Genomic DNA, 13,679 nt, shown 5'->3' with positions numbered 1-13,679 from the left:
TTGCTAGCAAAGCCTCAAACTGAGCCACTGACATCCTGAGGTAAACATTGAATGGATGGGGATAATCCCGCAGCTCCTGGATAAGGAGGTGGAACTTTCCTTGCTCTCTGCACAATTTTAGGATTGGATGGACCCGATATTTACTATTTCTTTTTCTCTTTTTAAGAAGAGAGAAAACAACAAAATCATCCTCACTGCTTGAAGTCTCTATTTTGTATTATTTTGCGAAATTCTTCGCAAAAAGATTCATTCATGAGCATGGAATTGCTGCAAGGCTTCCGTGCGTACATTTTTTTTTGGATGACAGGAAAAAACTAAAGAACATTTCGGACTCAGCGTGCAAGGACCTTAAGTCCTATGAAATGTAGTCGCCTTTTATAAACTACTTTAACCAGACTACGAACTGAAATGTGAATAGCACCATCTCACTACTATTACGATTATAGAAACAGAGTTCAGACAGAACCTCTACAGATATAGCAATTGGTTTATTGACGAGCGATATGCTGTAGGCATGCACCTTTTTGCTTTAATTTTATTCAGTATCATTCTTAACCATTTTTCTATAACTAATTGCAGTTATTTTTAAACTTTTTCTGTTGGTAGAACTGTTTATAATACAATTCACTCTTCTGTGCACTGTAAATCTGTATTATAAGACATATATTGTTTATTACAAATGTATAATTTTGTTACACTTTGTATGGCCTCTCATACAAAGAGGTGTTTTACATGTTTTATTGTTAAAACCACAATAAAAACTTAAATATAAGTATAATATAAATAAATATTACATACATACTATACATATTATATAGTAATTTATTGAACTAAACAAGTACACAACATGCGCCATAGTTTTTATTAGTTATCATTAAATCATTTGTTCATTTTTTTAAGATTTTTCTTAATTTAACAAAACAACATTAACAAGGTTAAATGATTGTAGAATCTGATAAACATTCTGTACAACTGCAATATTTAAGGCTTTTAAGCAGCTTATTTGACAGCTCGGTTATTCATTGTAACCTTACGCGGTACAAAATACAGCACATTGTAAAAAATAAATTCTGCCGACATCTCTCAGTTCGGCATGGATCCAGGTCCCAGCTTTCAAATAATAGACAGTTTAGTGTCAGTAAGTACATTTCTGGGTATTTTGGGGTCTGGGCACAAATGTTTGGACCCGTGAAGACCTCTGTCTAAACAGCAGTTCAGTTATGGAGCAGTTACTCATCAGTTCTCCCCCTCTGGCCACCCAGAATCAGTCAAAGGGCCATCCAGCACTCTTTTCCCTGCTGCAATGTGTTCTGCTCAGACCATGGAGGAGCTGCTGGGGAAAAACTAACAGAAAAACAAGAGATTTCATTCAAGTCATTACAATCAGCAATCAATATCTCTGAGGTATTTAAAGAAGACTATCGAGTGTTAATCTACAGAGCCAAGAACAAAAACATACTGCACTGAGGAAAGGGATATTCACAGCTGACAGCACAAATCCCAAGGCCATGGGGAAGAAAGACCTACGGAGGGAAAGAAAAGAGTATGATGGGAAAGCAGTCTTTGCAACATAGCCTACTTTCTAACATTTCAACTTTTGGAGCCCTAATGAGCTTTTGTGCCCCCTAAAAATTCCCCTCTGATGAAAACATTTGGGGTGAAATATTTTATATTATGTATAAATAAGTCCAACATATTGTTGATTAAAGATTGTACATGGTCTAAGTGGAAAAATAAAGACTAAACTGTTTTATTTTACATTTAAGTAATTAAAAAAAAAAAAAAAGGTAAAATGACAATTTTGTAAGCCAGTTAAAAATAACTACCATGCATATCCGGTGAAAACATCAAATCAGATGTTAAGCTTGACGAAGGTATGTGGGACTACGTGTGTTGTCACTTTTACAAATTTAGCGGTAGCTGGTGATTGAGAACTATAGCGTGCATGTGTCCCTCAGAGCTAGGTCATTTCGTTGCTCTGATTGGTTGTAGGTCTATTTAATTGTGTCGAGGCATTTTGGTCTGCATCGTTAATGCCCCTTGGAAATGGAAAATGAACTGAAAGGTCCCAGACTAATATGCCTTTGAAAATTAGTTTGGCTATGCCAGGCTGCCCTAACTGGACTTACCTGAATAGATGCACAAAGCCATAACTCTCCACCAGCATTCCAATGATTGGCCAACGGCACAGCACCAGAGACACACCTCCCAAGAAAAACAAAGAACCCCGAAACTTTTGTCTTTGGAAGAAGAAGTGGGCTGTCCTCTTGAAGCCGATAATGAACGTCAAACCAGTCAGAAACAGAATCTATACGAAGGCAATTAAACAAACAAAAATCAGAGGAAATATTGAACATATTCTCATACTATGGATAATGTTTTATTTTGCTATTTGTCTACTTTCTCCAAACCTATATTTGAACTAAAGTTTAGATTCTCTGCCCGAGCCCGAGCTCCGACCCGACCCGCGGGGCCTAATTGGATGGGGAGAAAGCTATGCCTCTCCAGCTATATAGCTCTGGCTATATGTCCTGCACTGACTTGAGTGTGAAGTAAACTGTTCTAAATTGTGTCTCCCCCATCTGTAGCACTGTCTTCGATAATTGCGCAACCAGGCCAGATTGTTTATCTCACGAGTCCTCCAGCAGCAGATATGGTCTCTCCTATATCCGGCGCATTGTCGGCAAGTGCGTGCGGCATGCAGACCGTGGCGAAGGACAGTATTAATTAGGTGATCGAGACAAGAAAGTCTCCTATATGGTTCCAGGGCTTTGACTATGTTGCTGCCTTGATCTGTTACCCACACTTATTCGGCTGAGGGAGCTAGGGTCGAGTTTTTTTTTAAACTTTTTTTTCATTTGGATACATTTCTGATCTATTCCATTCTGAATAAACAAACATTATCGTCCTCGTTGCATTATTCATTAAGATAATTCTAAAGAGATTTCTGTAGTTCAAACAACTCGGAATTGTAGTTGAGAACGTCAGTTATAACGGCCCACATATTAAAGAATTGTCAGGTTTAAATTGGGCTTGGGCTCATAATAATTTTTCTGGGCCCGATCTAAGCTTTAATTTGAACTTTAATTTGAACTGAATTCTTCATTAAGGCCTTGAGTGCCTAATCGTACAAAACTCTCACCGCATTTTGTTTGTTGTCCGGCAGCTGTTGCTGTTGTCTTCACGATTTACCTGTTAACTTTTTTGCTGAACTGTAGGAAGATGTCTCTGAGATAACATGTTATTCATGTGTCTTTGAATGTATAAAATACCTTCTGTCTTTAAGGGATAACCATTGAGACATTTGTTGCTTTGTTTTCTATGTACTGACTATACAGTATGACTCAGAATAAATACTATCGGCAGTGACTGTACTATATGAACCGTTTGATATTGTATTTTCCTGTATGCCCATGTGCACAGTGAACGGGTTATTGGTCATCAACTTCAATCATTTGTTCTGTCCATACCGGCGGTGAGGAGACCATCTCCTATTGCTATTCCAATGTGATGGTGATGGTGGACAAGTTTAACCCTTGTGTTGTCCTTCGGGTCCCAGTGACCCGAAGGACAACACAAGGATTATGTACTTCCCTTTACTTTGTTGAGAATTGCTCTCTAAACAAGGGTTAATACAGCACCTTAGTTCTTGTTTGTACAGCATTTTGGTCAGCTTAAACTGTGTTTAAATGTGTTCTAGAAATAAACTTTACTTACTTACTTTACAAGAAACAGGGTTTAGAGAGCAATTCTCAACAAAGTAAAGGGAAGTACATAATCCTTGTGTTGTCCTTCGGGTCACTGGGACCCGAAGGACAACACAAGGGTTAACCAAAGCTAATATGAGGTTTCAGCAGACAGTTAATCAAATTAAGTGGGTCTTATCTGAAGTTACATTTATATATTTATTATACAATTTCTTACTGCGCCTCCACTCTGGCTTAACAAGTTAACACATGGAGGGAGTTTCAAATCAATACACAGATACCCACTTGATTTGACAAATACCCCTTTCAGACAGCGAGAGTTTACTCAATGCACATTCGACCCATGTTGGGCGCAGTCATATGAGACAGCTGACACTCTGCTTCTCGCTGTCAGCAGAGACTCAGTCCTGCAGTGTTGTTCATTTAATTTCCCACAGGATTTCACTGAATTACATCAAATAATAAAATAAAAGTTTAAGTCTATTTGCTCTCTCTTGATAGCCCAGATTGCTCTATCTCTTACCATGGCCATTGCATGACGTGAAACCATTTGATAAGACATCAATCCGTGCTGAGAGACTGGGGCTGCAACTACACAACTTTTTTCATGTTGAAACGGCGTTTTAAGACAAAAACAATCTCTGTCCACACAAGAGTTTTAGCTCCTAGCAGAACTAACATGATATTAACAATAATGACAAATCGATAAAAAACACATATCACATGACCATTCACATATATGGGCATGCCCGGTGTAAACAGGAAGCAGAAAATACTTTGGAGAAAGAACTACAATGGCGAGAAAATGTATTTGCCTGGAGCGATGACAAGGTGGAACTGTAACTGAAAGGTATGAAAGCCTACCTAACCGATAAGACTGACTGACGTGCGTCATCGTTTCCAACGGTCTCCATTTGTGTCCATCCAGACTAAAAAGCCACCCCGGAGTTTTCAAATCAAAATGGGGGCAGCAGTGTTTGAAATTTCTCCATTTTAGGTGCTCGGAAATGCTTAAAGGTGAAATACGTAAGACTTTCTGACTAACTTTCTGTCATATTTGCTGAAACTGACCCTATTTTCCAGTAGAACTACATGAAGCAGGTAATAAAAAATAAATCCGGCTCCTCTGGCACCACCTACAGCCTGTAGTGCGATTTGCAAAAATCCACCACTCCCTGTTCAGATGCACCAATCAGGGCCAGGGGGAGTGTCTAACTGTGTGTCAATCACTGCTCATGCACACGCATTCATTCTCCCTTGTGGGGGCTTAGGAGACCGTTTTGGGCTTTAGCAGAAAGGGGGGAGGGACTGAGAAGTTGTCGATGTTCAAATTTTTTGGCTAAGTCCTGAATCTTCACAATCCTACCTACAGCCCCTTTAAGTAGTGTAGACGCCAGGCGCAAATGTAGCAAAAGATATTAGTTTTTAAACCAAAACGTAGTAGTGTACATGTAGTCTGGGCCACACCTCCTACCTGAGCAGTGCGTGTGCGCTGCAGACCTCTTGCTTTTCATTTTGGTGCCCATGTTTACAGGTTAGAGCAGCCACACAGCATGCGTTAGGGCACCAGTGCATCCTGTCGATTTTCTCTATGTGAAACGGCCATATTGACATCATACCCGCAACATTACACACCTGGCACTTTTCATTATAGTTTCAATGTCACACACAATGGTACGTGTTTACATAGGTGTTTCTTGACGGCAAGGAGCACCCCTGCTCCCAGCAATGGACTTATGGACTTGCCACTAGCAGTTATCAATTTCTCTTTAATGACCACTGACGAGCAAAGAACAAACAACCTCCTACACCACACCTGGTTAGATGAACACTTCACTCAAATTTCAAAACAAACCAACATGGCGGCTTGTTTGGAAACTCTTATTTTACGAAAACAGTTCACCAAAATCTGTTTCTGAAAACATTTTATGCAGGTATAGATTGACAACGGTCAGTTTAAAAGATTTTGGTGAGTTTTTGATAGTAGCATGGACCTCAACTTTATGCAAATGAGGAGCGGGCAACTCAATGCAACGCTTCTCAATGTCGTGCATTGCCCTTGCGGAATGCATTGCCCGGCTGCTAGACAATGAATGTGAAGCGCTGAAATGTCACGTACCAACAAGTGTAAACCAAAGGTTGTAAAGTGGTGGTCTTTGAATGTTGATATTAGCCAGTGATGGTGTGATGTTGCCACTGAGCCTGTGATATGAAAGATTACTCACATTCCCAAAGCCCAGCAACACAGAGTCAAAATACAGCAGCACACCAAAGAGCAGGAAAAATCCACCGAATCCCATCAGACCAATACCAATCTCTGAAAAGAAAAACAGACACAAGGGACATAAAGAAAAATTAAAGCAAGGCTGTGGTCAGCTCATTTGCACACTTCAATTATTTGCAGGTATTTCATGTGGTGAATATTTTATTAGACAGATTATGAAGTCAGTTCTCAATTAAATAAAATGTTACTTTGAGCCATACAAGATAATAACATGTTACTTAATATACAACAGTCTCTCCATGATTTCAGAGGGCTGTAGAGCTGTTCTAACCTGCAGCCCAGTACAAGATGTCACTCAGTGGTGTTTTTTGCCCCCAACTGCTCCTTCCAGGCAGCACTGCGACCGCTGCCTTCAAGGCAGCTAACCCTAACCTTAACCTTAACCCTAACCATAACCATAACCATAACCATAACCATAACCAGTGCCTCCCAACGGTGTTAGTCTGTCTCCTGTCTCTGCGTCGGCGTGAATCTTAAAAAATGGCTCTTACATATATATATATTTTCATTAAAGTTCAGCATTTGTTTTAGTTTTTGGACAAGTGAGTGAAAAAAAGAAAAATGACAAATAAAGTTGCTCTAAATATATAAACTTGCTATTATAACATTTTTCAAGTCTTCATTATATAATGATTTTTAGGACTCTAGGGAAAACATAAGCTTTCTTCTTGCACGTTTCATTATATTAAAACGCAATGAATGATGGGTAGTCTGAATCATGGTGTTGCTCACATTAATCTGTGATGACTGATTAGATCTAGCTCTGACACGTCATCTCTGGGGGCCTGCTATTAGCTTGTGGGTCGACATTTGTCCTTATTTTACAACACATTCTGTGACGCTCACAGATAAGGACCTAAATTGATTAAACTTAAAGTGGATTCACCTCAGTGATAAACCTGTCAAGTACTATACTCTCTTCTTAGCCTAAGATGCAATGCTTCCACAAACACATCTCTGTATACTGAAATCAGACCAATGCTCTGTGCGCCTCAGAGGTTAACAGCTTCACCCTGACACTTTAGAAGAGAGAAACTGTGGAAGGACTTACTCTGGAGTTCTGTGACGGCCACCATGGTAATCACTGGTGTCTCCTCTCCCCTTCTACTCAGCGGCTTTGTTTCTCCGTGACTGTCAGGAACAAATGAGTCCTCTCCTTTTCTCAACAGTGACCTTTGTGCGTTGATGTTGTCAGCGTGTGAGGTGAACATTAACCGGAGCAGGCGCACACCGAGCCCCAGTGATGAACACCGGGGATTCTCAGGTAAAAGGTCAACTACCTAAGTGATGTCATCAGCCATTTATACTGTAGACACTGAATTGATTTATACCTTATCTTGTGTTTGGACTACTGAATACCTAAGAACCGTCTTTAAAAGTTCCGACTGCTGGGTTTCCATACTTTAGTCCATTATTTTCCATACTTTCATTCACAGTCAACCACTTATCATTAATGATGCATTTGCATAGTTCAAGTAGTTTGTCTATTCCCCCCCCAAAAAAATAACAATGGTTACATGTGATAGTAGGATATAATGTAACTGAAATCCAAAATATTATGTACACTGACCAATGTATATAATGTATATATTATTTATTTTCATCATCCACAAATGCTAAATTTAGTAGTAAATATTGGACACTACCTGTCATTGGCTGTCATTTCTCAAGACATCGGATTCCAATTATAATCCAAAAATATCTATGTTGTGCTCCCTTAAACAATCCTCAAGAGCAATGAAATAAAAGTATTAATGAGCTGCTTTGCCTGCATAGACTGTTAAAATAATGGACCTGGAGAGAATTTTTCCGTGGACAAGATGGGTTTTATTAAAAGTAAATAAAGAAGTTTAACCTTTATTTATCCAGGTAAGTCAATTGAGAACAATTTATCATTTGCAACGATGACCTGTCACATTCACACGGTTACACGTTCATACCTGCCATCTTGCTAAAGGTATTGCTCAGGCGCTCGCTTCTCTAACCTCTAGGCCACTACTGACCCTCTGGTGTGTTAAAACCCAACGGGTCACTAAAACTGCTTTATACCGTGTTTGAACTGACGTAGTGTGGGTTGTGTTTTAATCAAATGCTACACAAGCACATCTTCAGAAACTAAAAGAATTTAGGTTTCTAATGAAGCCTCATCCATGCATTCTGGCCTTACAGTTATTCTGTTATAAGATTTTCAATTTGGGTATACTGGCAAATAGGCAAAAAGAAAAGGCTGAGATCTGGGAACACAATGACATAACTGAATAACTAAATAACTCAAAAGTCCAATGGGTCATAAAATACAGTATGTGAGCAGTCAGACAAAAGTCAATTCTAGTATTGACATGATACAAATGTTTTGTATGCATTTTATTTCTGTATGATGAGTACATTCCAAATTATGGTGATCCAGTTCCTGTTCAAAGCTTTGCTGTGAAAGAATCCAGTCTGTCTTAGTTGTTTTTTGCACTTTATTCATTCAGACATACAGTTTGATATAATGACTGTAGAATATCATCAGGGGGCCTATTGGTAATGGGCCGCTGGACAGTAAACCTCAGTAGTCTTTTTGGCAGTGAACTTCATCATCAACAAGTGGAGTAAAATTAGAGAGAGCAGTAAATAGATCATCATTCCAGGCAGCGAGACATGTTTTATCATACAAAATACTGGGATGAATTCAGAAGCATCTAAAGAAACACATTATTTGTATACATTCACTTTATTGCAAGGTTTTCTGAAAGCAAGCGTATTATTTGTCTATTTTTTTGAATCATTTGCATAGTTCAAGCAGTTTGTCTATTCCAACCCCCCAAAAAATAGCAATGGTTACATGTGATAGTAGGATATACTGTAACTGAAATCCAAAATATTATGTACACAGACCAATGTATATAATGTATATATTATTTATTTTCATCATCCACAAATGCTACATCTAGTATCAAATATTGGACACTACCTGTCATTGGCTGTCATTTCTCAAGACATCGGATTCCAATTATAATCCAAAAATATCTATGTTGTGCTCCCTTAAACAATCCTCAAGAGCAATGAAATAAAAAAGTACTTTTTGTGTGTGAAAAATGCAAAACAGAATTGAGTGTACAAATTTAACCTGTCAACTTGTCATTGAATATCCATGCATCTAAAAATATACCCACTTCCTCTTTTTGAACGTATTCCCTTTCTAAAAAAAAATTAAAACGAGAAAAAAATAGACATATTCTCTTAAATCCTTGTTTTTGCGTAGTGAGAGCCGTTAACTGCTTTCAGCGTAACTTTCTATTTTCTTAATTAATCTGTGCCATATTGTCTCTGAGAATGGACATACAATAGCTTTCTACAAAGGCAAGTCACTTGAACATTGAAGTGTGTATGGGCCAAAAAGCATAAACAACACACATTACAAAGAGAAGGTGTGTGTGTGTGTGTGTGTGTGTGTGTGTGTGTGTGTGTGTGTGTGTCGTCAAGGCGTTCACATCTGGAGGAAGTTGCAATGAAGAGGCATGGCCAAATTTAGAAAGTAATAACATTATAGATAGCAGTTTTTTCAGTGTTTTGGACCTTTCTGTCACGAAAAAAGCTTCAGTCACACTGTTCTAAAATACCGGAAATGATGTTCCCATACATTCTCAATTGCATTTGAGGGAAATGTATTTTGTCCAAGATTACATTTGTTTTCAACACATCACAAATACGTTCCTAATCACAGTCCGCATCACAGTCCGCGCTCAAAGTCCATGCAGGGATGAGGTTGGGGTGGATGGATGTGTCAACCTAGTCTCGCATAGCCAGACTTTCCTCCACAGCGCTGCGGAGGAGGGTTTGCTCTGGTTTATTATATATATATATATATATATTATTTGAACCCAAACCATAAACTTTTCCTAAACCTGTTGACTGTTTCACAACCTGCGCCTATCGCTGGTACGAGGACGTGTTGAAACAACCGTAATCCAGGAGAAAATACATTTCCCTCGAAAACATAATTGAGAATGCAGTGTAGTTCAATTGGAATGCCATTTTTTTATGAGACAGAGTTGCATAATAACGAGTTGAGCTGTAATATTTCTTTCAGTTATTTCACAATATGTGGTTCATTTATGCATGTTGGCTTATTCCAAATGAAATCAATGTGTTATTGACTTCATTCAAAGTTAAACAATGCATTTATTTCAAAATGTATTATTTAATTATTTAATGTTGGCCATGATGGGTAGACATTTCTAACCTTGGCAACCCCCATTGGTACCACCAATCATTTCCTCCAGATTCAACCTCCTTTGTAAATCATGTCATTAATATGTTCTTTCATCACAACAGACAAAACACAGACATGTTTCAGATGTATGGCACTGCATGACAGGATGAAATGTTTTTGGGATATGTTACATATTTTTTTTCCACTATATAATTCCTCTCAAATGCACCATTAACTCCTCTCCACACAGACAAGTGCTTTTCTCCCAGAGTTATACTCTTCTAAGGTCACTTCTATCTTCACTTTGCACATGCACTGTACCATTTCTATCCAACATACTTTACCTATATATCTGTAGACAATCACATGGGAATTTCTTGAGCACTATGACGAAGTCTGAATGAATGCGATGGTAAAATGCAAAGGGATTTAACAAAAATGTGAGAGCTGCACACAGAGGTTGATGGTGAGGTGATGGTACCCCTTCAGGATCACATTCATATGCATCTGCTCAGGGTTAGAGATTGTTGCTCAATGCCAAAATTCTGTGCCAAAACAGAATTCAGAAATGTGAGGCTCATATAGAGCGATGGTGTGGAGATCAGGCAGGTGGATGGCTCTGTAAGAATTTGCCTTCAACACAAGAGTCCCTGGTACCTATCTATCCAATTTCCTTCAAGTAGTCTGACGTTTTCCCTGTCTAACCTCCAGATGACCACCGTTTTTGTCTAAAGGTGAGAGGGGTTAGAAAACGGAGAGGTGTAAAAATGTTCTATCAGGAAAAGGCTTCCGGACTCATATTCCCCCTCGTCTTTGAGCAGTAACTGACTCTCCCTTTCAGACTTTGTTGTTGCCTCAGGCAGATGCTTCTTTCCATCTAGGGCAGAATATTGTGTCACAGCCTGCTGTTTCTATGAAGCAGCCATTGCAAAAGTTGAAATACACATTATATACCTAAGTATATAATCCACTGCTGGTGTTATTCTCCGTATTAAAATGTTTGGCCCACAACATTAGGGGAAAGCATGTCACTTGGTGTCTCACAGCTCTGGTTTGAACACTTCTCTCTGGACAGAACCATACAGACAGCGAGTCCAACCGCAGTAAATGTGTCTGTCTTAGTGTCTAACAACACTCCACCATACAGATGAGACAAAATGGCCATAATTCAACTAAAATAACAATTTCAACTTTACAATTTGAACGGCTTTCACATCATAGTAAAGTCAACATGACAAAGAGCAAGCAGCAGAGCGAGTCCTAGCTGTGCACACTGCCTTGATTTTCCTCCACATTTTGTGGCAAAATTTCAACTGAATTGAATTTTCACCCCCAAATAAGATGACTTTAACCAATGGCATCGCAGCATTGACAGCAGGCAGAGGCTGTGAGATGCCTCTTTCAATGTAGAAAAGAATGTATCCGTGGGACATACATTTCATCAACTGCACAGATGGTCTTTTACACAGAACCATCTAAGCAGCCATTGGAAACTGTTTGGAAAAGGGCAGGCACCTTAAAAAAAAAGCCCTGGCAGGTGACTGGATGAACTATCTGTCTATCATGTCCGCCATCTTTGTTTTGAACAAACGGTCGCAATCGCCACTCACACTCAAAACCACGCCCGTAGCTTCCAGTAGATGTCCAGACACAAATACGTTAACTTGAAGCCGGACATTTTGTGTGATATGTGATCATGCGATTTTGCGTGATCTCATGCTACCGCGAGAATCCAGCTGCCATGCAAGGTAACATGTCTGGCATGATTCACACAGACTGCGGTTTATAATGTATGACCACGCAGACTTTATATATGCCTACAAGCATGTCGGCTGGACCACATCTGCGTACACCCAGTGTGGTATGTACAGAGCTGTTCATTTTGGAGTATATCAGGGGCTTTACTCTAGATCTTACAAGTAAGTCAGTAAAGGGGGTGAGGATACCAGGTCAGAAAATGAATATTGTGTTTCACGTCTGCAACACTGAATCGAACGTAGGACAAGGTGTTGCCATGAGCAGCTTTGTAAGATGGGTCATGGTTGATGTAAAACTCCTTATCTTCAGCTCTGCCTTGCAACAAACTCTGTGCTCTTTCAACACACTCCCAATCCCAACTCGTCAAATACTGAAGCTTAGTCAGGACCCCTGGTGTCACCTTTTAACACTCTGGATACCCCTTTGGCGTCCTTTTTGCTGCTCTGCCAAGTGCGTCCTATACAAGGGTGCCTGGTGCGTCGCTATCTGAAGCTTAGGGCCACTGACCAAGCCTCTAAGGAAAGCATGTGAAGAGTTGGAAGTGAGAAGGGGTTGGCTTTTGCGTGTTTGGTGTGAAAGATGGGCGATGCATTGAAGCAAAATTTAAGCCAGGTGATATTACGTTTGACCCAATCAAATGTATGTCATGCTAATGGTTGCATATGAGTGTAGTTAATACCAGACCATGTTGATGGGATGGGAGAAGTGGAAGGGGGTGGAGGTCTGGTGGTGAGACAGGCATCACAGTGAGTTCAGAAGGGGAGTCCTCAGCTTTTATTTCTTTATACAAAGGATGAGAGGCTTGACTCTTATTTCGCTCAGTTGTTAACAGTCTGTCTGTCACTGAGCACCACTCCTCACTGGGCCACAAGCCATGGTGGTTTTCCAAGATTGATATGAAGATTAGATGATTACAGTATAAACATCATTGTGGCTTTTAGTGTCCAGAAGCATGTTCAAAGCCTCTCTGTAGGTTTTAGTGAGGCTTTTGTCTACCAGTCAACCTCAGTGATGTCCATCTGGCCCCATCCCAAACTCTTTCTCTTGATTTATCTCTGCAGCTCTGTCCCCAGTTCCTCTTCAGTGTGGGCATCTCATATGTAGTGTTCCCTTGTGAACTGATCAACATTGAACATTTTGTCTTTATGCGTGTAAAATATCTCATCATCAACGTACTGTAGTTCATCTGTAATCTCTTCTTTGTGGAATATGTCCTGAGCAAAATTATAGAGAAATATTTCACACCTTGAAGCTGGTAGGAGATCTGGAGCCTTCCTTGGTGCCATAGAGCACACATAGCAGGAGACCGTTGGATGGAACTGGAGGTTTTTTTTGTTTTGTTTTTTTTGGGGGGGGGGCGTTAAACAAGTCTGTATAGCTTCCAATTGGGTTTTGAAATTGGCTCTTGCCTCCTAGGAACCTCCTCTGACAGCTTTCCGTGCTTTTGTTGTAGTTTGTCCGGTGAATCCTCAGAAAGATGCTCCATCAAACTTGACAGCAGCCAGGGCTTGAGCTACAGGCAGAAAGAAACAAATAAAAGACGGAGTAAGAGAGATATGAAGATCATATCAGGTTACCTGTGTCATTGGGTACTGAGTATTTATCATGGGAAATAAATGGAAATTTAACTTTGTAAGCCATTTTAGGAAATAGTTTGTTATAAAGACGGCTACAGCAGGACATGATGTTTCTACACAGGGAGGGCAGATTTTAAAGAGTCTGTTCCACTAAA

The 13,679-nt window shown here is 39.7% G+C and overlaps 2 protein-coding genes across 20 annotated transcripts in view; both read right to left on the bottom strand.

The window, feature by feature from the left end:
- Nucleotides 1-518: 518 nt before the first annotated feature.
- On the bottom strand, nucleotides 519-7,167 carry golt1a (golgi transport 1A). The gene is made up of 5 exons (XM_039796515.1): nucleotides 7,043-7,167; nucleotides 5,933-6,024; nucleotides 2,130-2,308; nucleotides 1,460-1,523; nucleotides 519-1,344 (listed from the first exon to the last, which is right to left on the bottom strand). Exons 1-5 carry the CDS (start codon nucleotides 7,065-7,067, stop codon nucleotides 1,315-1,317), a joined length of 390 nt encoding a protein of 129 aa, XP_039652449.1. The 5' UTR covers nucleotides 7,068-7,167; the 3' UTR covers nucleotides 519-1,314.
- Nucleotides 7,168-8,438: 1,271 nt separating this feature from the next.
- Nucleotides 8,439-13,679, bottom strand: part of plekha6 (pleckstrin homology domain containing, family A member 6) — a 135,321-nt gene continuing 130,080 nt past the window's right edge. For all 19 annotated transcript variants that reach the window (XM_039796336.1, XM_039796337.1, XM_039796328.1 and 16 more), the window contains one exon: nucleotides 8,439-13,460. Coding sequence is in view for 1 of the 19 variants with exons in the window: in XM_039796331.1 (XP_039652265.1) it covers nucleotides 13,417-13,460 (44 nt within the window). In the remaining 18 variants the exon portion in view is untranslated. The remainder of the gene's footprint in view (nucleotides 13,461-13,679) is intronic.

Source organism: Perca fluviatilis, chromosome 4 (assembly GCF_010015445.1).
Source record: "Perca fluviatilis chromosome 4, GENO_Pfluv_1.0, whole genome shotgun sequence".
Classification (NCBI taxonomy): Eukaryota; Metazoa; Chordata; class Actinopteri; order Perciformes; family Percidae; genus Perca; species Perca fluviatilis.
This window is presented reverse-complemented; position numbering and strand designations above follow the sequence as displayed.

What these genes read in the sequence shown, in the direction of transcription:
- golt1a (XM_039796515.1), bottom strand. Translation starts at nt 7,067, where the DNA reads ATGGTGGCCGTCACAGAACTCCAGA. An exon ending in TGTTGCTGGGCTTTGGGAAT is followed by an intron (nt 2,309 to 5,932) that starts GTGAGTAATCTT and finishes GCCTTCGTATAG; the next exon opens with ATTCTGTTTCTGACTGGTTT. An exon ending in ATATCCCTTTCCTCAGTGCA is followed by an intron (nt 1,345 to 1,459) that starts GTATGTTTTTGT and finishes TTTTTCTGTTAG; the next exon opens with TTTTTCCCCAGCAGCTCCTC.